General features: G+C 36.0%; 1 protein-coding gene across 17 annotated transcripts in view; it reads left to right on the top strand.

Moving 5' to 3' along the window:
• Positions 1–27,157, top strand: part of AKAP9 (A-kinase anchoring protein 9) — a 149,783-nt gene extending 122,626 nt beyond the window's left edge. For 7 of the 17 annotated variants that reach the window (XM_082398157.1, XM_082398156.1, XM_082398170.1 and 4 more), the window contains 20 exons: positions 846–1,895; positions 3,703–3,843; positions 4,261–4,749; positions 5,172–5,235; positions 5,325–5,446; positions 6,028–6,219; positions 6,493–6,681; positions 9,918–10,062; positions 13,018–13,237; positions 14,354–14,504; positions 16,012–16,680; positions 16,914–17,119; positions 17,446–17,551; positions 18,988–19,170; positions 20,243–20,443; positions 21,312–21,544; positions 23,406–23,491; positions 24,649–24,799; positions 25,355–25,494; positions 26,612–27,157. In XM_082398157.1, the coding sequence (XP_082254283.1) occupies positions 846–1,895; positions 3,703–3,843; positions 4,261–4,749; positions 5,172–5,235; positions 5,325–5,446; positions 6,028–6,219; positions 6,493–6,681; positions 9,918–10,062; positions 13,018–13,237; positions 14,354–14,504; positions 16,012–16,680; positions 16,914–17,119; positions 17,446–17,551; positions 18,988–19,170; positions 20,243–20,443; positions 21,312–21,544; positions 23,406–23,491; positions 24,649–24,799; positions 25,355–25,494; positions 26,612–26,646 (4,773 nt within the window). In that variant the 3' untranslated portion in view covers positions 26,647–27,157. Of the gene's footprint in view, positions 1–845; positions 1,896–3,702; positions 3,844–4,260; positions 4,750–5,171; positions 5,236–5,324; positions 5,447–6,027; positions 6,220–6,492; positions 6,682–9,917; positions 10,063–13,017; positions 13,238–14,353; positions 14,505–16,011; positions 16,681–16,913; positions 17,120–17,445; positions 17,552–18,987; positions 19,171–20,242; positions 20,444–21,311; positions 21,545–23,405; positions 23,492–24,648; positions 24,800–25,354 lie in introns of all 17 variants that reach the window. The other 10 variants (XM_082398163.1, XM_082398161.1, XM_082398162.1 and 7 more) reach the window with 4 other exon arrangements.
• The last annotated feature ends 290 nt before the right edge of the window (positions 27,158–27,447 follow it).

Here is a 27,447-nt window from a genome sequence, read left to right as displayed (position 1 = left end):
AGAGTTCCCTGTGTTATAAAGTAAATCTTTGTTCTTTATCTATTTTATGTATAGTAATTTGTGCTGCTATGCACATTGGGGTGCATGTATCTTTTCAAATTAAAATTTTTTGTCTTTTGTGGATACATGCCCGGGAGCAGGATTGCTGGATCATATAGTAGCTCGGTTTTCAGTTTTTTAAGGAACCTCCATACTGTTTTCCATAGTGGCTAAGCTAGAATTTTAAAGGGCAAGATGGTTATTTTTCAGTTTCTTTGTGAATGTAAAAATCAAGTAAAACTTAAATTCTCTTTTACCCATTAATTTTAATTTAATGAGACATACTGGTTTAACAAGCTATGTATATGTTTATCCCTTCCTAATATTGTCAAAGATTTTTGATGTTTTATAGGGAGTCTCTGGTGACTCAGATTTCATCCTATCACTCTAATCAAATCTATTAAAAATTCTTCTATTTTGTGTGAGTTAAATAAGATAATGACATTTGAGCACTGTTTTAGAATTTTATTTCAGTACTTTATCCTGTTATAGACTGTTATATTTCAATACTGCATCCTTTTCGATTAGATTGTATTGATATTGACTATTTTACTTATAGGAAATCAGCTATTAAATGCCTAAATCACTTTACGTTTAATGACTTTCTGAATGAAGTTCTAAATAAGGTCCTTGTTTGATGTGATGGAGGACTGTTGGTCTGTATTAAAATTAATTTAGGATGTCTGAGAAGTAAATTATTTTTGTGTGTGTGATCAACACTTTAAGATCCTGCCCTAAAATAAAATAAAATTCCCTAAATATAAATACATATTTATTGTATATGTTACTTTTTTGTTAACTAATAGGTTATTGAAGAAAAAAATGAACTAATAAGGGATCTTGAAACCCAGATAGAATGTTTGATGAGTGATCAAGAACGTGTGAAGAAAAATAGAGAAGAAGAAATTGAGCAGCTCAATGAAGTGATTGAAAAGCTTCAACAGGAATTGGCAAATATTGAACAGAAGGCATCAGTGGTTACTAATTCTCTCCCAGAAGAAGCAGATAGTTTAAAACATCAGTTGGATATAGTAATAGCTGAAAAACTGGCTTTGGAACAGCAAGTAGAAACCACTAATGAAGAAATGGCCTTGACAAAAAGTGTACTTAAAGAAACCAATTTAAAAATGAACCAGCTAACACAAGAATTATGTAGCTTAAAGAGAGAACGTGAAAATACGGAAGAAATCCATAGTATACCAGAGAGAAGTGTTAACATGGCTGTGGATGATCTGAGCAGACACAAACCTGGACTAGAAGTAGTCCTCACTGAGGGTGCTCGTAAACCCCTAGAACATCCAACTTACCTCAAATCTTTTGAAGAAAACAGCAAAGTTTCCATAAGCAGTTTGGAAACACAGGTGCTACAACTTGAGAGCACTGTGAGTGCAAAGGACTTAGAACTTACCCAATGTCATAAACGAATAAAGGACCTGCAGGAGCAAGGCCAGTCTGAAAAAGAAGCACTGAAAAAGAAGATGGCCAACCTGCAAAATATACTTGAGGAAAAGGTGGCTGCTGCTCTTGTGAGTCAGGTCCAACTCGAAGCAGTTAAAGAATATGCAAAATTCTGTCAAGATAAACAAGCAGTTTCACCAGAACCTGGAGGAACAAATACACAGAATTTAAACCAACTAACAGAAAATGAGGTGGAGTCAAATGTGTCAGCACTGACCTTGAGAATATCAGAATTAGAAAGCCAGGTGGTTGAAATGCAGGTAGAAACTGCAGAAAAAAATGCTTTGGAAAAAGAAACGAAGCTACTAGAACTACAGAAGCTATTGGAGGACAATGAGAAAAAACAGGGAAGCAAAGAAAGGAAAAGAAGCCCTCTAGGAGATTTTGAAGTTCTCAAGGTTAGTTTGTATTTGATTTTTTTCCACTTAAACACCCTAAGAAACTAACTGTCTTTTCCCTGTTCCTTAAACTTACTGCTAATTTATTAAATTAAATACAGTGTTCTTTACATCTAGCAATTCATATATAAAGGGTTTTTATAAAAAATGCTACCATTCCATACAGTCATTATTATCACCAGAACAATGGATACAAACTATATTTTGTGGTCGTAAAATCACAATATTTATTTCACTACCATAGTCGTTAAGTAGAGCAGTCAGAAGAAACTTGGAAATGTTAAGTATAGCAAATGTCCTCTGGAACTTGTGTGGGTTTTTTCCTTTTTCCTCTAACATGCATGTTAAGTGGTCATCATTCCTTTTAAGTAATGAAAATGTCAAAATATATTAGTGTTCTAGTGAATTAATGTATGAGTGGTAAGTCATTCACTTTTGCAGATTTTATACCTCATAATAGATTTCATCCTTTCACCCCTTTAAGCCTACTTATGTAAAGATCTGAAATCGCAGTTATTTCTTAGCATAGGATAGGACAGGTGTGAAAGGACTTTAATTTTCAAATTCTCACTTTATATATTTATAATTTTGAGAAGTTAATGTATAGTCCTATCTGAACACCAGAAATTAACTGATATATTAGGATTCTATAAATATTTATTTTGTAAAGGATAGCAATTCTTTCCATTTACTAGGCTTTTTCCTCCTAGCTCACTGGAACTATATAAATTACTGTAAATGATATTTAAAATAGTAATGTGGTGGGACTTTCCTGGTGGTCCAGTGGTTAAGAACCCACCTTCCAATTCAGGGGACGCAGGTTCGAACCCTGGTCGGGGAACCAAGATCCCACATTCCACAGGGCAACTAAGCCCGCACGTCGCAACTACTGAGCACATGAGCCACAACTACAGAGCCCATGTGCTCTGGAGCCTGCATGCTGCAACTACTGAGCCCACGTGCCACAATTAGAGAGAAACCCATGCACCACAATGAGGAGCCCGTGCACCTCAACAAAAGATCCTGCATGCCGCAATGAAGATCCCGCCTGCCCCAACTAAGACCCAACACAGCCAAAAATAAAATAAATAAATAAAATAAAATGGTAATGTGACTTTCCATATATATAAAACTTCTAAAGTAACACCTGGTATCTTTTGAGGAAAGTGATATAAATATGAAACTTTTTTGAACGGGTAAACTGAAACTATTTTCATTAATTATAAAATTTTAGGATATGTTCTAATGACATGATTTGCCTTTCATTCCCAGAAATATCATTCTTTTCTTACTGTCTCAAGAATATAAAATGGGGACTTCCCCGGTGGTCCACTGGTAAAGAATCCACCTTCCAATGCAGGGGATGTGGGTTCAATCCCTGGTTGGGGAACTAAGATCCTACATGCCGTGAGGCGACTAAGCCTGTGCGCCACAACTACAGAGCCCACGCACCCTGGAGCCTGCACGCCACAACTAGAGAAGAGAAAAAAAAACCAAGAAACCCGCACGCCACAACTAGAGAGAAGTCTGCATGCCGCACCGAAAGGTCCGGCATGCCTCAGCGAAGATCCTGTGTGCCTCAATGAAGACCCGATGCAGCCAAAAAAATAAAAATAAAGAAATAAGAAAGAATATAAAATGATGGTTGTGAACAGTTTCCCTATTTGTTGAAAGAACATGGATCATTTTAACCCCTTTTATCTGATAAGCAGTCTTTACTGAAAAAGCTTTATTGGAATGCACAAGTACCTTGAACTTGGCTTTGGTTTTTGAAAATAACGTGTTCATGTTTTCCACTACCATTTAGACAACTACTGAGCTGATTCATACCAGTGAAGAAAATGAATTTTTTGGTCGATTTGAGACTCTTACAGCTGAGTCAGCAGCTACCAAAGCAGAACTTGCCAATTATAAAGAGAAGGCAGAAAAACTTCAAGAAGAGCTTTTGGTAAAATAAGTAACATAGCTCCAATTTCTACCTATCTTAATTTTATTTCAAAGTGTGTATTCTCTTATATGAAAACAAACCCAGATCTATAACTTAACAGCTAGAAAAAAATCTTTTGTAAATTTGATGAAAAGGTATTATATAGTTTCGTTACTGTCATCTTTCTTCTTTGGTTTTCCTTGGAATCTTTTTTAGGGGGATGCTTTTAATCTCTAGTCTGTTAATGAAAGAGGAGAAAGACATGTTAAAGAGTACTGTATATCCCCTGAGAACCAAAAGTAGAGGCTGATCAAATGATTTCACTTCTGTGGTAATCTGTGACTATACATATATGTGAATATAGATGAAAACTGTGAGTGTTTCTGAAATGTGATATTTTTAACTAAATGTTCTACTGTTCTATTCATTATGTTTTAGGTAAAAGAAACAAATATGGCATTTCTCCAGAAAGATTTAAGCCAAGTTAGGGATCAACTCAAAAAGGCAGAAGAGAAATTATCCCACTTCTTAGAAAAAGAAGATAATACCGAGGTACAAGAAAACAGAAAGTTCTGCACGTTAGAGCCACTTCCTATAAAAGTGGGTAAAAGCTCTGCATCACAGACAGATGGGACTCTCAGGGTCAACAGCAGCAATCAGACTCCACAAATTCTTGTTAGAAATGCAGGAATCCAAATTGATTTACGGAGTGAATGTTCATCAGAGGAAGTCACTGAAGTAATTAATCAGTTTACTGAAAAAATTGAGCAGATGCAAGAACTACATGCTGCTGAGATTCTGGATATGGAATCCAGACATATTTCAGAAACTGAAACCTTAAAGAGAGATCACTATGTTGCTGTTCAGTTACTGACAGAGGAATGTGGTACCTTGAAGTCAGTGATACAGTGTCTGAGATCTAAAGAGGTATTTGGTTTTCATAATGTGTTTTTTCAACATTCTATGATTTTTTTTCCCAGAAATCTATGTTTTTAAGAGACAAAGAAATTTGGGGCAATCTCTTCTTTATGATAAAATTACAATTTAAAATCTTTGCATTGTGTAGAGTCAAATAATAATGTTCCACAAAACTCCTGTGCAGATTTAGAACCCAATGTTATCATTCCTTAATTTAATAATGTCTCTTATTATTATGGTAATACCCATGAAGAAAAAAATTAAAGACTTACTGTAAACCATAGATATTTCATTTATTGTGAAAGGTGTGACATATTTAATTTTTTTTTTGTTTTTTGACAGCATTACAAAAGAACAAAACTATTCATTGGACCCTGTTTTTATTAAAGCAAAAAAATGTTATCTTCTTTTGTTTGTTTTTTTCTGATTAGGGCTCCTCAGTTCCTGAATTAACACATTCTGATGCTTACCAAACTAGAGAAATATGTTCCAGTGGTAAGTTATATAAATTTCTAGAATTTGTATAGTACTTGTTTAAAAAGAGTTTGTTTCTCTTTAATAGTCAATGGTTTTCTTTATTTTAGATTCTGGATCAGACTGGGGTCAGGGAATTTATCTTACACAAAGTCAGGGATTTGACACAGCATCAGAAGGCCGAGGAGAAGAAGGTGAAAGTTCAACAGATTCATTTCCAAAGAAAATAAAGGTACTAAAAGGCAGACATCTTTTAGTAAAACTTTCTATATTGAACAAAGCAGTTTATTAGAAGTTAGGATAGAAGATCTATACTATAGTAAGATCTCTCTGAAGAGAGAATTGCATAGCTAGAAGGAACCTTGGGGCTCTAGTTTTATTTCTGTATTCTGCAGATAATAAAGTACAGTATATTTAATTGTTATTTGTATAAAGATTTTTTTTTAATTTCTATTCCTAATATTTTTGTTTGCCAAAATTATTAAAGCAGTCTCAAAGACTAGAACTTATCTCCTACATATTTCTTTTGGTCAAATTAGTGCCTAATAATTAAATCCAAGAAGAGCACATTAGGTATATGTGGAACTTAGAGATGAGAGCTACACAGTCATAGGCTGTCTTCTGGGATTGGCTTACCCCTCCATAGGAAGAAGGCATTCAGTAATGGTAGGCTGGTGTTTCCTTTCTGCAGTGGCTTTTCTAAATCAGTCTAACTGAGATAAAACTATGTTAAACTTTGTTTCTCTTTTCGTGTCTGACTTTGCAGTCTTTGAAAAAATGTCCTAATTCTGGCTTTTGGGTTATGGTTTCTAGGGATTACTGAGAGCTGTCCATAATGAAGGCATGCAGGTGCTCTCTCTTACTGAGTCTCCCTATAGTGACGGAGAAGACCATCCTGTTCAGCAAGCTTCAGAATCTTGGCTAGACGAGAGAAGAGCTTACCTCAGTACAATCTCATCTCTTAAGGATTTGATTACCAAAATGCAAGTGCAAAGGGAAGCCAAGGTACTCAAAGAATATTACACATCTAAAGAGCTTTATATGATTTTTATCAATCATAAGTCACTTTACAAAATAAATTGTCTTTTATGACGTATTTTCACATGAATTTCTATGTACTGTTTAAATGCCCCAAGTTGCACACTTGAAAATAAATCTGTATTCTCTTAGGCTTCTAATACTGATTTTGGTTAGTAGACAGGTATCATTTTTAGAACAGTTCTTAAACATGCTTATTTGAAAACTAACTTTTGTTTTTTATACTTCTGTTTTTTGTAGGTTTATGATAGTTCTCAATCTCATGAGAGCTCCTCTGACTGGCGAGGTGAACTTCTGCTTGCTCTTCAGCAGGTTTTCTTAAAGGAGCACAGTGTTTTACTAGCTGCATTTCAGACCGAGCTGACAGCTCTAGGTACTAGAGATGCAGTTGAATTATTAAACTGTTTGGAACAGAGAATACAAGAACAGGTATCAAAATGAAACTTTAAATAAAACTTTAAAACAAAGAATGCTTTTTAATAGAAATGAGAAAATGAGCTATTGATTAGTTTTAGAGTAAGTCTGAAGGTTAAAATTTTAACAGGAACCACTAAGAATATTTAGGAGAAAAATTATTACCTTAAATGTTTTGTCTTATGTTAGAAAATAAGAAAGACTAAAAATTAATGAGCTAATCATCCAACTTGGGAAGTTAGAAAAAGAGTAACAAAATAAGTCCAGAGAAACTAGACGGAATAAAATACCATCAGTTCTCACTATTTGCAGTCGTTAGATTCCGTAAAGCTGCTGTGAATGTGAGCCATTGCCACCAGGGGAAATACGGGGTGGGGCAGGCTTCTGTGAGCACCTGGTGATGACATTTTTGTCAACCAGTCAGTACAGAATCTCGTTTTATGTGTGTTTCTGTTTAAAGACACCCTATTTACTATGTATTGTTGAATCATTAACATTGAACTCATGGCCAATAGCATTATAACTTAAACCTAAACAAAGATTTTCTAACACATGCATTTTCTCTGTAATGTATCTTTCAGCCTTCTTATGCTTAGGCATACTAGACAGTACTTCATATCTATGCCTGGGGACCATTTTAAACAGCAAAATCACCAATAAAAAGCACAAAAGTATCAAAAATACAGCACTAAATAGATGGCAAAAAGGACACTTGTTTATAGTATAAGAGATGAAAGAAGGCGGCAGAGTGTCACTTTGTTCGACTTCAGCTAGGAACATGCACATGTGGCAATTTAAATTTTTTGCTGCTCTGTGCACATGTAGGAGATTAGTAACCATAAGAGCACCGCCAAGTATTGAATTTAGGGTTACAGATAAATTTTAATGAGTAAGCAAATTCTTAAATATGTAATCCACAAATAATGAGGCTCAACGGTAATAAGGAAAAAAAATTAGTGAAATGCATACACTTGTACAGTAGAGAGCATAAACACGTTGAAAGTTGATTCTTTGAAAGGTTAATAAAATAGAAACTTTTCTGGAGAATAGGTTAAGGAAAATGATAAAGCATACTTCTTTAAAAATTAGGAATAAAAATGGGATTATAACTAAAGATATGGCTGAGATATAAAAGTAATAGAATACTATGAATAATTTTACATCAATTCAAAAACTTTGGTGAAATGGGCAGATATTTGCTTATGAAAGCTCATTCAGATCCAGCATTCCACTCCTGGGTATATATCCCCCAAAAAAAAACACTAATTCAAAAAGATACATGCACTCCAAAGTTCATAGCAGCATTATTTACAATGACCAAGATACAGAAGCAGCCTAAATGTCCATCAACAAATGAATAGTTAAGGTGTGGTGTGTGTGTGGATGTATCTATGCTCCCGTTGTAAGATGATTGGAGAAATGCCCTGTCTTTTTATTAGAAAGCTAGTATAACCCTGTTACCAAAATCAGACAAAGATAATACAGGAAAGAAACTTTATGGGCCTATTTTATTCATGAACATAGATGCAGAAATCCTAAACAAAATATTAACAAGCCAAATCCACCAATGCATATTTTTTAGAGACACAATCACCTTATACTTATCCAGGGATGCAAAGGTAGCATACCATTAAGAAAAATTCATGTGACTCATCACTTTAACAAATTAAAGGGTGAAAAACCCCAGTGATCATCTCAAGAGATACAGCGAACAAATGAATGAATGCATTTCATATTTTAAAACACCTTAAAACAAATAACAAACTAAAAATAAAAAGGAATTTCATGAACTATATAAAAGGTATATCTTGCAAGAACTACAGCAAGCATCATATCTGATAGTTAAATGTTAAAAACATTACTTAACAAAGGGTTAAGTAGTTTGCTCAACCTTGTCCTAAAGATCTAGCTAGCAAAGAAAAGGGAGAGAAATAAGGGTAGGAATAGGGAAGACCCCTCATCCACTTACATAGAAAACCAAAGAGGATCTACACACGTAGATTTTTTAAATCGATAGGAAAGTTTGGTTATGTTGTTGGATGTAAGATCAAGATGTAAAAATCTGATTTCTCAACAACAAACAAAATGTAATTTTATTTATGTATTTACTTTTGGCTGCACCACACGGCATATGGGATCGTAGTTCCCGGACCAGGGATCAAACCCACACCCCCTGCAGTGGAAGCATGGAGTTTTAACTGTTGGACCACCAGAGAAGTCCAAAATGTAATTTTAAAAATAATTATTTACAACAGCATTAAATGGACAAATTCCTAAAAGTATACAAACTACTAAAACTAACTCATGAAAAAATAGGAAATCTGAATAGATGTATAACAAAGAGTTAAATTAGTAATTTTAAAACTTCTCACAAAGTAAAGTTCAGGATCAGACGACTTCACTAGTGAATTCTACCAAATGTTGAAAGAAGAATTAATACCAGTTCTTCACAAACTCTTGCAAAATAAAGAAGGGAACACGTCCCAGCTCATTCTATGAGGACAATATTGCTCCGATTCTAAAGCCAGACAGAAATACCACAAGAAAAGAAATCCACAGACCAAATATCTAATGAGAATAAAACAACCAATGGAAAAATGGACAAGTGATATAGATATGCGCTCATGGAAGAAATAGAGAGTATCCAATAAATATATGAAAAGATGCTCAAATAAAATGTGCTATATAATTCATACTATGGAATCCTATATAACATTGAAAATGAGTGTGAAGTAGAGCTGTATGTGTCAGGCAGGATGGTTCACCAACATGTTCGGTGAAAAAGGCAAATTAAACAACAATGAATACAGTATAATGCCATTTATATAAAGTTTTAAAACATGTAAAACAGAACTGTATATTTTTTAGGATATGTGTGTGTATGTAATGTAATATACAGAGTGCATGAAAATAACACCAGACTTAGAATTTGGTTATTTCTTGAGCAGATGGTGCAGAGGAGGATGTATTCAGGGAGTTGTACACAGGAGACTTCAGCTGTATAAGGGCTGTTTCTTAGGCTAAGTGCATGGGTGTTTATTATATTATTCATCATGTTTTATTGGGTGTTTAAAGAATTTTGAAATAAATGTGGAAACTATTATCTAAAGAGTAGATCCTAATGAGCAGGAAGAGAACATTAGTAACATCTTTCCAAAATTTTAGCATGTCATTCTTCTTCAGACTTCCTGGTTGTTAATTTTATTGTCTTAACAACTCTCTTGATTTTTTTTTGTTTTTGTTTTTTACAGGGTATTGAATATCGAGCAGCCATGGAATGCCTCCAGAAAGCAGATAGAAGAAGTTTGTTAGCTGAAATTCAAGCACTGCATGCTCAGATGAATGGTAAGAAAATGACTCTGAAAAGAGAACAAGAGAATGATCAACCAAGCCAAGGTATGCTATATGACAGGCTCATGTGGTGACACAAATAGGTGAAACAACTTCACTTTATTATTATTCAGTTAAAACACATTTCTTCTTAGTCACATTTTCTTCTCATTCTCACATCAGGAAGTTAATCTACATTAATTACTCTAGGGATTAAAGGGGTGTCCAGTTTGTTTCAAGAGAGAACGTGTGTGTGTGTGTGTGTGTCTCTCTATATATATGTATACACACACATATATATAATTTTTTTCTTTAATTTTTTTTAGAGTTGAAAAATATTTGTTTACATTAGGGTTCTCTGACCAGGCAAAAACTCATTCTCAGCTTTGGGAATGAAATAAAAAATGCTCAGTTATGCTGTGCCATCTAAGCTTATTGCTGCATCTTAAAAGCAACAGTTCTTGAATTTGGGAGGAGGAGGTAGTAGTGGAGGTAAGGGGGTTATTGCTCAGTCGCAAGAGAAAAAAATGCTGTGTGCACCAGACAGGCTGGTTAGGACATGCTTTAAAATAGCAAAGGACTTTGCTTTTATCTCCTGTAGAGGTTGAAATTGACTTTAGTTAGCTATGTGTGGAGAGAGAATGATGGTTAACTCTTACAGAATAATCCAACAGACAGCAATTTTCTGACATATAAACAGATATGTTTAAGTTAAAATGAATAAGCATTGCCTTGATCAGGTTGTTTCGCCCATTAATTTCATTGTCTTTCTTTGTTTTGAAGCTCTATGTTAGGATAACCTAAAAGAAAAAGAAATCCTCAATGGAAGTAACGATTTCTTTTTGATACCTTTTTTTGTGTGTGTGTGAACTGTAACATACATACAAAAAAGTACAAAATGCAAAAATATACAGTATAAAAACTATTAAATGAATACCTGTGGAAACCTCATCCATGTCAAATATTCCAGAATTCCCCTTCTGCTACTCTGTAGTAATATAGAACACATCTTCCTCTGTGGTACCCTAGAGGTAACCATTGTCCTGATTTTTTAACTACCTATTTATATATTCCTAAACCACATAAGTTTAAGGTTTTTCTTGCTCTTGAACTTTATCACTCTGTATATATTTGCATCTTGTCTCTTTCACCTCTCTATAACATTCTTCTAAGTTACCACATTTATCTCTAGTTCATTCATTTTTGTTACTGTATAGAATTCCCTTGTGTGAATATTTCACAATTTATATATCCATTCTGTGGTTGAACATTTAAGTTGTCTCTACGTTTTAGCTATTAAATTCAGCCTCTTCTGCACATTGTTATGCCATGTTTCTGATGCATACATGCATGAGTCTTCTGGATACATACCCAGGAGTGGAATTGCTAGATCATAGAATCCATATCATCAAATTTATTAGACAGTGCCAGACTGTTTTCCAAAGTGATCATATCAATTTGTGCACTTTCTAGCAGTACATGAAAGTTCTGTTGCTTCACATCTTTGCCAGAAGTTGATATTGTCAGCCTTTAGTTGCCAGTCTGGTGGGTATGCGGTGGATTGTTGTTGTGGTTTTAATTTACATTTCTCTAATAACTGAATTGGCTTATTTGTGGTATGATTATTGGCTAGCTGGATTTTTGCTTTTGTGGTATGCTTGTTCAAATCTTTTCACTTTTCAATAGAGGAATCTTAAATTGAGCTGCAGCTGGAAATCATTAGAGATTAAAATGAAATTTTTCATCATATCTAGTGAAGACACATACATGTTTTTGTCTTCATTTCTGTTTAATATAAAGGTAGAAACACCTGTACTTTTGCCAGTTTTGAAAGTTACACCAGTCTCACATTTGTCATTGAAAAGCTGAAGAATTTAAATATCTTTAAATATTTTAGAGAAAACAGGTATAATAAGGTTACAAATTAAATATATCCCTTATATTTAGACATAGGATTAATTGCAGATTATTTTTGGAGAATTTATTAGTATTAATTTTACTTAATTAAATAGGACCCTGTTGAAAGCTTAGTTAGTATCACATAGATACATATTTATAAATGTAAATCCTTAGACTCTACTCTCTAAGAAATAGTTTTAAAAGCCTAAATTAACATGAATACTCTAAAGCCAATGTAATTCCTGTCTCCTGACATCAGTAATATGAATTGTAATAGGAAGTAATGAACTTTGATAAAATTTTTTAAGTTAAAAATACATTTATGATAGAATAGAGAAACAGAAGAAAAGAGTAAAAATCACCCCTGGAATCTCCTAAATCCTAAACCTAATGACTATTAAAACCCAGGATATATGTCTCCAGACATATTTCATTGTGCATATGTACATAAGTTTACATTTTTTATAAAAATGGATCCTGATGTATATATTTCATTACATTTTTTTCATTTATTATCCTTAGGGATTTAAATATTTCACTTTGTTTTCATTGTGACAGACATATAGCAAGGGTTCGGTATGTTTTTAAAGAAAAAACCATTATCCAAATTGGTGTTTGGACTTCCCACTTTTGTTATGATGAAGTTCCTAGGGACTGTCTGCGAAGGAAGGCTGAACAAAACAAGCAAGCAATGCTAATCACTGTAGTCAGAGTTACAGGGTGACTCCTGCAAGTACTTCGGCTATCAAAAACCGTTGGAATTTTTTAGTGTGAGCTATCAAAATTCTGAATGAACAAATATAAGTTCCTATTTATAGTATTGTGTGAACACCTCAAGTTTTTTTTTTTTTAATTTCAAGTCTTGTATCCAGTAATGAATTGTTAAGTTTTTATCATCCTTATATATTTGTACAAAGTTCTGAAATCTTGACAATATAGCACTATGAGGAAAATATGCATATGCATGTATTTATATAAATTGCTAACTTGGGGGCTGTAATCTTTTCACATTTGCTTTGTAGTAATCTCTTAAATAACAAGTCAGTTATTATCAACAAAATATTTATAAGCCAAATACGAGTTGCTAGATCATATTTTAAATATTAATAATTTTTCATTTAGAACTCTTGGAATATAATATGCAGCAGAAGCAGTCTCAAATGCTGGAGATGCAAGTGGAGCTCAGCAGTGTGAAAGACAGAGCAACAGAACTGCAGGAACAACTGAGTTCTGAGAAAATGGTGGTTGCTGAACTGAAAAGTGAACTTGCACAAGCTAAATTGGAACTAGAAACAACACTCAAGGCACAGCATAAGCACCTAAAGGAATTAGAGGCATTCAGGTATGCCAAGCTTCCTAATTATAAACCTGTATTAGTGAAGGACTTGGAGTAATTTTGTCACAGACATTGTGCAGATCTTACAAAAATGTAACATTGTATATAATATTTAAATAACATGAAACTGTTACTTATAGGAAAAGCTACAATGGAAAGGAAGCACCCCAAATTTTTCCAAATGATAAACTCATGATTAGGTATTTTGGCATATTCTCTACGTGGCTTCAGTTCTGTTTGAGACTTGTTGTATAAGATACATAAATTTGACCTTCATTTTACCACCAAGTAATTTGTAGTGATATTTATGATCTCAATGGAATTCATGGTTTAGTTAGCTAAAATACGCAAAATTTTTTAAAGATAATGCTTGTAAAAAGGATAAATTTGTTGGTGTAAATACTGAGATATTCTGCTTGCCAAGGACACATTACAAGTATAGTCATTATTTTGAATTTTTTCACACACAAACCGTGGTTCTTATGTTCAGTAGAAGTTAAAGGAAATTTTTATTCATATTACTTCGTAACAATAAATTGTTTACAATGGTAAATAATAACTAATAGTTGTATTACTAGAAACAGTTAATTTGACTGAACCACAGTCAAAAAATCTTTAATCTTTACATGGTTTATATTTTCCTATTTGCGAGTTTATTTTTTTATTATTATTATTTTTTAATTAATTTATTTATTTTTGGCTGCATTGGGTCTTCGTTGCTGCACACAGGCTTTCTCTAGTTGCGGTGAGCGGGGGCTACTCTTCCTTGCAGTGCACGGGCTTCTTATTGCAGTGGCTTCTCTTGTTGTGGAGCACAGGCTCTAGACACATGGGCTTCAGTAGTTGTGGCACGTGAGCTCAGTTGTGGCTCATGGGCTCTAGAGCGCAGGCTCAGTAGTTGTGGCGCACGGGCTTCGTTGCTCCGCGGCATGTGGGATCTTCCCGGACCAGGGATCGAACCCATGTCCCCTGCATTGGCAGGCAGATTCTTAACCACTGAGCCACCAGGGAAGCCCTACCTAGTTTATAATGTGCCGCCACTTTTCAGTGGAAGCTGTTCTCTCTCAATAATATACTTGGTCAAAGTAGTTCTATGAAAGTTCATTTGTCTCTGTGATTTAGGTTGGAAGTTAAAGATAAAACAGATGAAGTACATTTGCTTAATGACACATTAGCAAGTGAACAGAAAAAGTCCAGAGAGCTCCAGTGGGCTTTGGAGAAAGAGAAAGCCAAGCTGGGACGCAGTGAAGAGCGGGATAAAGAAGAACTTGAGGTATTGCTATCTTTGTCTTTAAATGTCTGTGAAAAAATCCACAGTGATAGAAGAGAGACGTTCCTCTTCCTATAATGTTGACCTTAGACTCATTATTAGGTATAATAAGTCGTTCACTATGTGTTGAATATTATAATGTTATCTAAAGTATTATCAGGAATTGCTAATGGTATGATCCTTTTTTGTTTTGCTGCATCCAAGGATGCATAGAGACTGTTCTGCTACAGCATGTGTTTTAGCAATTTGAATTAGTGCATATATAATTTGATAAATATGGCAATTGTGTCTTTTTAACGCAGAAGTAGTTTAGGTTCCTGTTTTCTCCTAGGGAAGGAGAGCAGTGATACTTTTCTGGCAGCAGGAGCCCTTGCTACTATATTTTAAGACGCTGGGCTCTCTCCCAGAGAGGCACACCCCACCTTGCACAGCTCACAGCTCAAAGCAGGTTGTACTGCAGGCAGTGCCACTTTAACAGTTCCCCCTGGCTCGGAGCTCTTCTTCTATCCACATAATCCTGGTACTCGCTAGCTCTGTGCTAAAAAACTGGGTAGCCAGAATCCAGATTTTCCGCCCTGTTACTTTTGGGTTTTTTTTTTTTAATGTCCACCATGGATGGTAGCCTCCAGGCACAGTGAGCTTTCTACCTAGCAAGGACATGTTATTTCCTCAGGTATTGATTACTATATTTTAATCATTACAAATTTTTATAGGTTTTGAGTAGTTTGTCCCTAACCCTGCTCTCCTCCTAAGCCCTAGTATTTTTAGTTATGTGGTATGGTATTGGAAAATTCAAGGGTTTTCAGGAACTCCCATCACATTATATCAGAAATACTTTTATTTTCTTTTTTTTTTAAACTTTATTTATTTTATTTTATTTTTATTTTTGGCTGCATTGGATCTTCGTTGCCGTGCACGGGTTTTCTCTAGTTGCGGGGAGCGGGGGCTACTCTTCGTTGCGGTGCACGGGCCTCTCATTGCAGTGGCCTCTCGTTGCAGAGCACGGGCTCTAGGTGCACGGGCTTCAGTAGTTGTGGCTCCCGAGCTCTAGAGCGCAGGCTCAGTAGTTGTGGCACACGGGCTTAGTTGCTCCGCGGCATGTGGGATCTTCCGGGACCAGGGCTCAAACTCGTGTCCCCTGCATTGGCAGACGGATACTTAACCACTGCGCCACCACGGAAGCCCAGAAATACTTTTATTTTTAAAGGTTATTAACCCTAGAAGAAATGTACTCTGCTTCATATTTCTTAACCAGATATGATTAATGCTGGGAGAGAAAGTATTATGTAGCTTAGCTCTATTTTGTTGATGTTCTTTGATGAAAATCAACTGGCTGTCCAAATAATTACACTCTAACCACTGAAAATACAAGTTAGTAAATTGGATAATCAGTTTTTTACCAGATACTATCAACTCAGTATTAATAAAGGCACAATTGTATACTTAATATTATTGAAAGTATTCTCAACAATATTAACATAAATTCTTAAATTCAACTTTCTCCTACAAGGATCTGAAATTTTCACTTGAGGGTCAGAAACAAAGGAATATTCAGCTAAATCAACTTTTGGAACAACAGAAACAACAACTAAATGAATCACAGCAGAAAATAGAATCACAAAGAGTGCTACATGATGCCCAGTTATCCGAAGAAAGAGGTCGAAACTTGGAGCTTCAAGTACTTCTTGAATCTGAGAAAGTTCGAATTCGGGAAATGAGTAGTACCCTGGATAGGGAGCGGGAATTACATGCACAACTACAGAGCAGTGATGATAGTGGGCAGTCTCGGCCATCCTTACCCTCTGAGGACCTCCTTAAAGAGCTTCAGAAACAGCTAGAGGAGAAACACAGTCGCATAGTAGAATTGTTAAATGAGACTGAGAAATATAAACTGGATTCTTTGCAAACAAGACAGCAAATGGAAAAGGATCGGCAGGTTCACAGAAAGACGTTGCAGACAGAACAAGAGGCCAACACTGAGGGACAGAAAAAAATGCATGAGCTTCAGTCCAAAGTGGAAGATCTTCAGCGCCAACTGGAAGAAAAGAGGCAACAAGTTTATAAGTTAGACCTTGAAGGAAAACGACTGCAAGGAATTATGCAGGAATTCCAAAAGCAGGAACTAGAACGAGAAGAAAAACGAGAAAGTAGAAGAATTCTGTATCAGAATCTTAATGAGGTAAATTGACGTTTTGTTTTAAAATATTTTTTAAAAGAATACTGTAGCCGTGTGATCATATAATTTTGATATTGGATTAAATTACTTAAATAGCTATGTACAAATCATTTAAAAATGAAATCTATAGAAGTTTATTTGGAATAATAACAATAACTGTGTTCCCCTAAGAAAGAATGTGATGTGCTATTTATTTTATAATGATTGCTTTTTCTTTTTCTGTCCAAAATTGCCAGCCAACCACTTGGAGTTCAACCAATGATCGAACCAGAAATTGGGTTCTTCAGCAGAAAATAGAAGAGACAAAGGAATCAAGCTATCCTAAAATGATTGAAATGAATGGAGGAGGAACTGGCTATAATCATGAATTAGAAATGATCAGACAAAAACTTCAACGTGTGGCTTCAAAACTACAGCATCTAGCCCAGAAAGCCTCCAATAGGTTAGAATTTTCTGCCTGACCTTTGGAAATGGCATTCTTAGACAAGCTGGACAGAATCTGTCTCTCACTCTTAGCTAGCCAAGGGTGGGAAATTCAAATTTTAAAGTTAGTTCATGTTTACATTAGGAGGTGATATTTCTTTAACAAAACTCATATACCTGAAAACAAATATCGTTAACATCCTGACTCAGGGAAAGAGAACACTTAATGTAAAGGAGAAGTAAGAGGTGAAGCAGTGTTGCCTGATTTGTAATGTTTGTGTTAGTCAACACTGCTCCTTGAGATGATATGTTTTGACTTTTTGTCCTTTTTTTTTTTTTTTGAAGACTACAGTTTGAAACAGCAGATGATGAAGATTTTGTTTGGGTTCAGGAAAATATTGATGGAATTGTTTTACAACTACAAAAATTAACTGGCCAGCCAGGCGAAGAGGTAAAGACTTTCTAAAAACACTGTATAGTATCGAGAGCAAAGATTTAATGGAAATTATATGAATCATTTGAAACTGGCACTGTATTTTCTAAAGAGTTTTAATTTTATCTTTTCATTTATTTAAAATATTAATAATGTTTGCCTTTCCCCAGTAGATGATAGTGAAAGTTTGAGGGGAAACAAAATTATCATTATTGAATAACTATGGTGACTTCTTATTATATTATGAAAAGTTTCTTGAAAGAATAGTCTTTTACCCTCACCACTCCATGAAACCACCCTCAGGATGCTACCAGTGTGTTGGCGATTGACTGATCTAGTGAATCCTTTCAGTCCCTGTCGTTCTTGGCTTCTTTGTAGCATCTGACCCTTTTGACCTCTTCCATTTTAAATACCCTCTCTTTCTCTCATTTCTTCCATTTCTTTCATCAGTCACCTTCATGAGTTCTTCTTCCTATGCTGATCCATTTTTTTCCTCTAACTGTGAAAGCTCATTCATTCCCACAGCCTGAGTTCTCAGTAGACTTAATTATTGAACAAATACTTACATTGGGCACCTACTATGTGCCAGGTACTATACTGGGTTCTGAGGCTATAGTGAACAAATCTGATAAAAATCTCACCTTTATGGAACTTATCTTCTTGTGGACTATGGTTCTATTCTAAACCTTTGTCCTGTGGTCCAGGTTTATATTTTCACTTAGTTACAAGACATCTTTCCTTGGGGAAACATACCCCATAGTGACCCCTTTAGGAATCCCACAGGCACAATCCAAACTGAGCATCGTCTTCTTTTCTCCTTCCTGTCCCAAACCCACATTTTTGGTCATGATATCACCCAGTTTAGAGAGTTGAAAGTCACCCTAGACCACTTTCCTTCATTCTTACTTGCACAACCAAGCAGTCACTAAGTCCTGTGCCTTCTACCTCCTAAGTGCCTTTCGTCATTGCCTGCATTCAGGGCTTCAGCACTTCTCACCTGGACTGTTGGCAGTAACTTCCTGATGTGTCTGCCTGACATCAGGATCTTTCTTCTCTCATTTACTCGACTTTGCGCAGTACTATCAAAGGAATCTTTCTCACACGTAAATTTTGTTTATGGCATGCTCCAGCCTAAAGCCTTTCATGGCTCTTCACTACCTACAGTTAGGTCTATTATCCATAAAATGAAAGCAACCTTTACTCTAGTCTTAACAAGCTTGTTTTAGCTCCTTAAAAGCAACACACTCACGCCCAAGCCTTTGTGCCTTTACACGTGCTCTTCCTTCTGCTTAATATGCCCTTCTTTCCTGCCTAGTAAAGTCCTACTTATTATTTAAGACACAGCTCAAGCACTATTTCTTCATGAAATCTGTTGTTCTCAGTGACTACACATTTTATATGCATTATTCGTAAAAGTTTGTGCTTATATGACCTTTTGCCATTTTGTCTTTTAGCCTACCTTAAGGTCCCCAAGTACTTCTTGTGGCTCATTAACTGAAAGACTACTAAGACAAAATACTGAGCTGACAGGACATATCAGCCAACTGACTGAAGAAAAGAATGATTTAAGAAACATGGTTATGAAGCTGGAGGAGCAGATCAGGTGTTATCGACAGACAGGAGCGGGCAGAGATTATGTACGTCATTTTTTTATCATGGCAGTGTACTAAGCATCTGATTCTTAGTAGGATCACTGGAAATTTTTATAGGAATGACAGTAATAATAATAGCTATTATTTATTTATGGGGAGCCTTCTCTGCCAGATTCTGGGTTATATATGTTCAGAATCTCTTATCCACACCCTGTCTTGCACTTGAGAAAACTGAAGTCAGTAGTCAAACCAAGATATACTTATCTCCAAAGCCAAGTACTTTGCTACCTATGAACCAATTGCAGATACATGTGAAGAAGTGTTCACATGTGCATTCTGCCTGTTCTTGTCAGTTATTTATCAGTAATTGTGTTCATAACTCAAGTGGAAAATGCCATTAAATTACATATTTCAGTCTAATAAACTACTCTGGGAATTTATTTAAATTTTTTCCATTTAAAAACTACAAAATACTAAATTGCTAGCTCTTTTACCATCCAATATAAAGATAGGAATGACCTGTAAGACCAACTGTGTGGTCAGATGCATGATAACACATCCACACAGCTTCTGTAGAGACCCACTTCCCTATGTACAAGTTGGGGTTTTTTTCCCCACTTCTCCAGTGTCCTGTTTCAGGCACAGGCTCAACATTTGAACCCAGATGGTCCATTTTTAAAGTCTACAAAAAAAACAAGCGAAAAAAAGGGAATTCCTTGGTGGTCAGTGGGTTAGGACTCTGCACTTTCACTGTCATGGCCTGGATTCAGCCCCTAGTCGGGGAACTAACATCCTGCTAACCTTTAGTGCAGCGCGGCCAAAAAAAAAGGTCTCTAGACTTTTTTAGTTAAAAGCTCTACTAATCCAAACATCTTCTCTGGGGCCAGGCTTTCACACGGGTTTTTAGTTGTAAAGTTAATCTACTCAGCAAGGTCATAAACTTAAAAGTTAGTGGATATTCTTTAATGTCAGTTGAGATTGGCTTTGAACTTCCCTGTCTGAGGTTGGAAAGCTGAGCATTCTATATCCCCCATAGGGATACCTTTAATGTTTAATTCAGATTCTTCTTCAGAAACTTGTTCTTTAAAATCATGTAAGTAGGCTCTGGCTTCTGCAGTCTTCTAGGTTTTCATTCAGTGGTGGCCCCAACATTGAAGCCATCATTACTTCAGAAAAAGAAGTCTGGAACAGAGAAAAGTTGACTCTCCAAAAATCCTTGAAGCGGGCAGAAGCTGAAGTATACAAACTAAAAGCTGAACTAAGAAATGAAGCTTTACTTCAAAATCTGAGCCCTGATTCTGAGCACGCCACTGTAAAGGTAGGAGACATCTTCCATCTAAATGTATACTAAAATTGGTCCTCTTCTTTTGCCTTATTTCATCTATCACTAACCTTAATTGTCAGACTAAAGAATTTTAGGTGGCACTCAGGCTGTGTCTCTAGGTCTCTGTACTCAGTCTGTCATTGAATGCAGATCTCTAGCTGGTCACAAAAAAACTGTGGTGAAGCATGCCCAGGTTTGGGATCAGATTAAGCTCTATTAATGGTCACAGAGGCAGCACCTTGAGCTCATGGTCCCACTTCCCACAGTCTCATCCCTAAAAGACCAACAGAAAGTTAGCTTTTCAACTCCCAACAGAAGCTCTCTACTACTGTCAGTATTAGAGGGTCATGCTCTGTAAGTGGTAAGCCCTCTGAACAGTCTCTCTAATGACTAATAATGAATATTGTAGTACAACTACCTTAATCAGTTAACATAAAATCCAAAAAAAAAAACAAGGAAAGAAAGAAAATGTTTGGAATATTTATTCCAGTTATGGAGTGAACATAAATGTGTGACTCTTAAAGGGACAGAAAACATTAACATTGAAAAAGTTAAATAGATTAGTGATGATACTAATAAAGTAGCTCTGTACAATTAAAAAAACTCAGGTGATAATGCAAACACAAAAATTTTTGCAATAAATATGATTAATAGGAGCTAAAATCCATTCACTGAAGGGAGGCAGAAGTATAAAGGTTTAGCTTTACTTTTTACCTTTGCTGATAAAGTAGAAAACAGTGATCGGGTACCTGCCATTCTACTACTGCCACTTTTTTAAAATAAAGTCTAGGTTATCTTTCCCTAGAGAACAGTTTGAATAACTTCTTAATAATGTCTTTGTTTTTCTTTTCTTTAAACATAGAGAATTTATGGCAAATACCTGAGGGCAGAAAGTTTTCGGAAAGCTCTCATTTATCAAAAGAAATACCTGCTTCTGTTATTGGGTGGGTTCCAGGAATGTGAGGATGCCACCCTGGCTCTGCTTGCCCGAATGGGGGGACATCCAGCCTTCACGGATCTAGAGGTGATCACCAACCGTCCAAAGGGCTTCACCAGGTTTCGGTCAGCTGTCAGAGTGTCCATGGCAATTTCGAGGTAAAATACTTGAAAGAAAATGCATTTTAATCGACTTTCTAAAGAGATTAGTTATTTTCAGTCCTCTCTCTTTTCTCTGTCCGTTGTGCTCCATATTCATATAGTATAAGACACTTGCCATCACTGAAACATGCCTACTTCTTTCTAGGTTTTCATCCTTTTTAGTCAGGGATACTTTATGTTATACTATAGAGAGCCTATGAAAAGGGCCCTCCCAGAGGCAGGCAGCCAGTGACTCGGCTGGGACATCCAATCTGGGTTGTCTCTTTTTTTTTTAATTAATTTATTTATTTAGTCTCTTTTTTTTTTTTTTTTTTAAATCTGAATAAGTCCATGAACTAGTTCAGACATATAACTAAAAGAGATCATAAGAGAGAAAAATGTTTTTTGAAAAGTTACTTAGGCTGACACACATTCATTTTCTTCATTACTAAAATAACCCACTCTCACAGCCCAGCTATAGAAAGCCGTGGCGTGACTCTGCATTGGACTGTGCTGTTGCTTTTGTCACTCCTTTTCTGGTAGTTCCAAGCTAGGAACTCTGGTGCTAGCTGGTATATACCCAGACACCTAGATACCTTCTCCATGCTTCCTCTCCCTTTTACTTCTGTAGGAGCCAGACAGTCTCAAAGGAAATTTTTTTTTTAAGTATTACCCAATTCCGTTGTATTCGGGTTATTTACAAGTACCTCAAAAGACCACAAAGGCAGAATAAGAGGTGTAATTTATGTTTTTGTGTGCTGAGTAGCATCTGCTGGCTTTCAGCTCCTCACTGCCCTTCTAGACCAGCCTCCATACTGCCAGGGGCTTACAGCCTGCGGATGGTGTCTTCCAGACTCCTTGCCAAATGGCGTCCTTTTTGGTTCTGTCTTTTCTTGGCAGTAGCACAAGAATTAGAAGGTTGGAGAAAGCAAAGAGCTCTCCTTCCTCATCTTTTCCTTTTCCTTTGTCATCTTTCATTCCCTTCATCACCTTATACAGCTTGTACAGGGTTAAGTGCTGGGAGATGCATTGATAAAGAAAAAAGACATAATCCCTGCCTAAATCCCTGAAGGGAGCTCACTTTCTAGTGGGGCATACCAATATGCACATAATTTAGGAGACACTAAATGACAGATCACAGGAGTTAGCTATTAATCTCGATTTCAAGAATTCGGGAAGGCTCCATGAAAGCCAGTTGCCATTGAAGGACTTCACTTTTTCACCCTCTTTTTCGTGACCTCTTATATGTTTATTGTATTTTGACCCTCCTAAAACGGAGCCTTGAAAATAGTTGGATTAAGAAGTCAAACCTGGTGCTCCAGAAAGCTCTTTGGGCTAGGACGGGGCAGGCAACAACTCGCTACAGCTGAGCTGTGACACAGCCTCCCCTGTTCCTTTTGAAGCCAGCACTGTTTTTCATCCCTGATTACATGGCCTCACTCCTTTTCCGTTTTCCCTGCTCTTTCTTACTGCCAATTTAAGGGTCTTTCTGTTCTCTTTCCATCTCATCTGCCCTTTAGGTCTCCATTCTTTCTTCTTCTTTTCATTTCTTCTCACCCTTTCCTTGCCCATCCAATTAACCTTTTCTGCTTTTGCTCTTCGTCTCTTTATGTCCCATGTACCTCTAAAGCCAGAACCTGGTACTGGCAAAAGAAGAGACCTCTGGTGCCTCATGGGAAGCCCTGTTCTTCTGTTCCAGTCAATTTTGCCACAAACCAGGGGACATTTGCATAATCTTAGATTAGGCAGTCATGTGATTATATTGAAATTTGTTCTGCATTCATATTTAAACGTATGACTTGATTTTTGTTGTAAGTGTATGTTTATACTCTTTACACTATAGATGTTCTGTGAAATTTTTTCTTGGGATCTTTTTTAGAATGAAATTTTTGGTTCGACGGTGGCATCGAGTCACAAGTTCTGGTTCCATCAATATTAACAGGGATGGCTTTGGACTGAATCCAGGTGAAGTCAAAATAGAATTTTTTCTTATGTTGATGATGCTGTAAAATTACTGCATGTATAATACCTTCCAAATAATGTGTTCTGGGACCTGTGTTCTCCAAAGACAAAGCCCTTATAACTAACAAAGCTGGGGACCTTGCTGTTCTAAAGAGTAGTAAGAGCTGATTTTTATGGAGCACTTAGTTCACACTAGGCCCTGCTTTTTTACGTGTATTCTCATAATCCTATGATGTAAGTACAGTTACTATTCTTTTTACTTTACAGACGAAAAACTGAGGCATGGAAAGCATTTATCATTTGTCCCAAATTACCCAGTAGGAAGTGGTAGAGTCAGCATCGAACCCTGACAGTCTGGCTCCAGAGCCCACTCTTCACAACTGCATTTAAGGCTCTGGTTCAAGATAGGATTGCTGTTACTCTAGTATATGAAAGTTTTGATTTGAAATTTTCATAATTTAGCAATATTCAAACAGGTTTCTGTTTACCAATAGGTGATATAAGAGTTAAAATTCCTTCTCTCTACACTGAAACGTTAGGGCTTCAACATTTCAGGCAAAAAGGATGAGGTCAAAAGCTGGGAAGCACACAGAATTACAGACACACAGCATATCTGATATGTATAGTAAACCACCTTTACATGTTTTACACAGAGAAAGAGGAAAATATATGTGGTACTCTAAGCAAAGTGTTTTTGAAATACGCATCCTTATACTGAAACAGCTGAAATTTGCACCATAATTAATTCTGTGTTGTAAGTTAGCATATTTTGGTTTCAAGTTTTTTCCAGTAAAAGCCAATATAATAGAATGATAAAAGGACTTGACTGTATTCATCTAATATTTTTTATCCACATTGCCTTTTCTGTCAAACCACACACAGACACCCCTCACTTCACCTCTAGTTAAAACTAAGAAGCGGTCTTTAAAAAATCAAATAGTTTATTTTCTTAGAGGTATAGTTCCAGATTATCGGAAATACTAATATCCAAAGGTGTAAATGAAACAAGCTGTACTATTGTTTCTCTCTTGTAGCAAGAATAATTGAAAGTGACTATAAATAGGAGATAGTAGTGTAGTACAGTATATAGTAAGTCTTTTGAACCCTTATCTATTTTGTAGAAATTTTTCAAGGGCTTGGTATTTTTTTTCTTTACAAAGGTACATTTTGGATTACTTTAGGTGCCGAAAAGACTGACCCATTTTATCATTCTTCTGGTGGGCTGGAGCTATATGGAGAACCAAGACATAGTACGTATCGCTCAAGATCAGATCTGGACTATCCAAGGTCTCCTTTACCATTTCAAAATAGGTAAGAATTTGATGAAATCTGTACTAATACTTAACAGAGAATGAAGGACAGTGTTAGGGCTTTGACTTCTTTGCATTGAAATAGCTAAATGTGTCTTTAGTTATGTATTATTTACATAATCTAAAGCTCAGAATCAAAAACAGTTTTTGAATTTGTAACTGGTTTCCAAGGGTATAGGAAACAGAGCTGATCAAGTGTTATTTAGTATATATGCTGTGGCTAGACATTGAGAAAGGTATTAACTAAAATTGAGAGTCTGGAATTATGAAAACACGTCTAAAGTTTGCAGGACAAGATGCATTTATACATATGCAGCCTTTATTGATGGCGTCTGCAATAGGCAGTGTACTGGACATTCTTTTGATGACTTAGTAGCTGCTTTGAATTTATCAAAGAGTTTTTTCCTTTACACATGACTCAGACTCAGTAGTATGGGGGATATAGATTGAGCAGTGTACAAGTGGTCTACCTTTTGAGGGTAGGATGGTGGTAGGCTGAGTTACTTGTATTGTTTCTGGATAATTGGGATTCATGTTTGTATTTTTAATCTCATAGGTACACAGGTCCTCCAGCTGATTTAAATCCTGGTTCCTTAGCATGTTCTCAGCTTCAGAATTATGATCCTGACAGAGCCCTGACAGATTATATCACTCGGCTAGAGGCACTGCAGAGACGACTTGGAACTGTACAGTCAGGTACCCTCAGGTTAACCAAGTATTGGCAGCACCATAGTGCTTGATAGACCCGGAACGCTTTCTCTTTCTGAAATTCCTTGACCTTCCTCATTAGGATAATCAAATCTTACAGTTCAGTGCCTGAGTTACCAGGCTAGACTTTAGGAATTTAAGACAAAACATGATTTATCACCCTGGATCCCATTCTCAGCCCCCAAAAATTCCTGCTTGTCCCGTTGAAAAGATTAGGTGAAATGCACGACGAGCACCAATGTGCAAAGTACTCTGAAGCTTACACAGTCTGCTAGAGAACTTGTTCCTAAGTAATACATCGTGAGGCATGCAAATAAGGGATAGCAAGATGAGAGGAGGACGCAAGTACTTTAAGCACTTACTGCAGCCATTATCTCTACTAGGACCTTGTACTCTTACATATGATCCAAGGAACCCATCCCATTCAAAAGACTGTAAGAATGACGTTTTATTTTTCTCTGCTCAAAAACACACGCAAAAAAATTTATTAGTAGAAGTGGATTCCCTTCCTTGTTTATTGAGAAAACCCTCTTTTCCTGTCTCTCTTCAGTTCACTCCTGATTCAAAGGTTTTGAATCATTTTAATGAGCTGTAAGTCTATATATATATATATGTTACTATTGTTAGAGACCCTTTTTTCCTATTATTCCCACAAAATAGATAGGACTAATAACCAGTTATTTAAGTTAGTAGTTTATCTCTTCATACAAGAAATCACCTAATCCAAGAAACTTGTAGTTGTAGGAAACTTTTATTATCGTAGCTGGGCTTTGTTGGTTTGAGCATCTAAATTTCACAAGACCCAGATTTTGAAGACCAAAAGATATTTCAAGAGGTATAGAACATTCAACCTGCAGGGCACTTGACAGAGAGTCTTCACGTGAATCTCACTTAGCATGCTATCGAGCCAGCCACAGTGACTTTTAAATATATATTAAAAATCCCTTTTAAAAAATCAGTTCAGGTCTGAATAAGACTTTCTTAGAGGAAAAACAAAGCGTTTTTTAAAAAGTGATGGGTAATAATCTTCTGCCCATCATGAACCAGTTAGTCTAAGTCACAATCTAATTTGAAATCATTGAACTGTCCTGTTCCTGTCTTATAGGTTCAACTCAGTTTCATGCTGGCATGAGAAGATAATCCTTTGAAACATCATGAATCGAAGTGATTTTAAACAAATTCCCTTTTGTAAATCAGTGGTTCTTTTGTGCTTTTGTATTGTGGATATTCAATGGGACCAATCCAAACACAGCTTATGATTGTATACAAATCCCTTGCCAGCACATGAAAACAAACTGGAATTTGTATATATAAGCATTGTGTATGTATTCATGCACAATAATCATTAAATTACATGTATATTTGTGGAATGCTAATTTAAATGATTAAATTATAAACCTTGTGTATTTATCAAATGGGTGAAAAGATTAAACTTTTGGCATTATGTTACTGTTGAATGTGTAGCTTGAGGTGTCCTGCACTTTTCTTATAAGGCTACTGAAGTTATATGTTTCTGCCTAATATATTTGCTACTGGTGATGAAGACAGATAATATCACTTGTAGAGACTTATTTTTGTATAATGGTAGAAGTTTTGAATTTTATGGGATATTTTGTCAAGTACTGAAATAAAAATGACTTCACCATTTTAACTACACTATATTTGAACCTTCTTCATTTTTAACGAGCCATAGTTCTTGGTGCATGTCTTAGTACGTTCGGGCTGCTATAACAAAATACCATAGCCTGGGTGGCTTATAAAAACAATAGAAATTTATTTCTATTCTATTTATTTCTAGTTCTGGAGGCTAGCAAGTCCAGGATCAAAGCGCCAGCAAATTTGATGTCTGGTGAGAGCCCATTTCCTGATTTTGTAGACTGCCGTCTTCTCACTGTGTCCTCACATGGCAGAGGGGCAAGGGGGCTTTCCAAGGTCTCTTTT

Source organism: Balaenoptera borealis, assembly GCF_965194805.1.
Source record: "Balaenoptera borealis genome assembly, chromosome: 7".
Lineage (NCBI taxonomy): Eukaryota > Metazoa > Chordata > Mammalia > Artiodactyla > Balaenopteridae > Balaenoptera > Balaenoptera borealis.
Note: the sequence above shows the minus strand (reverse complement) of the source record. Positions and strands in the feature narration are given on the sequence as shown.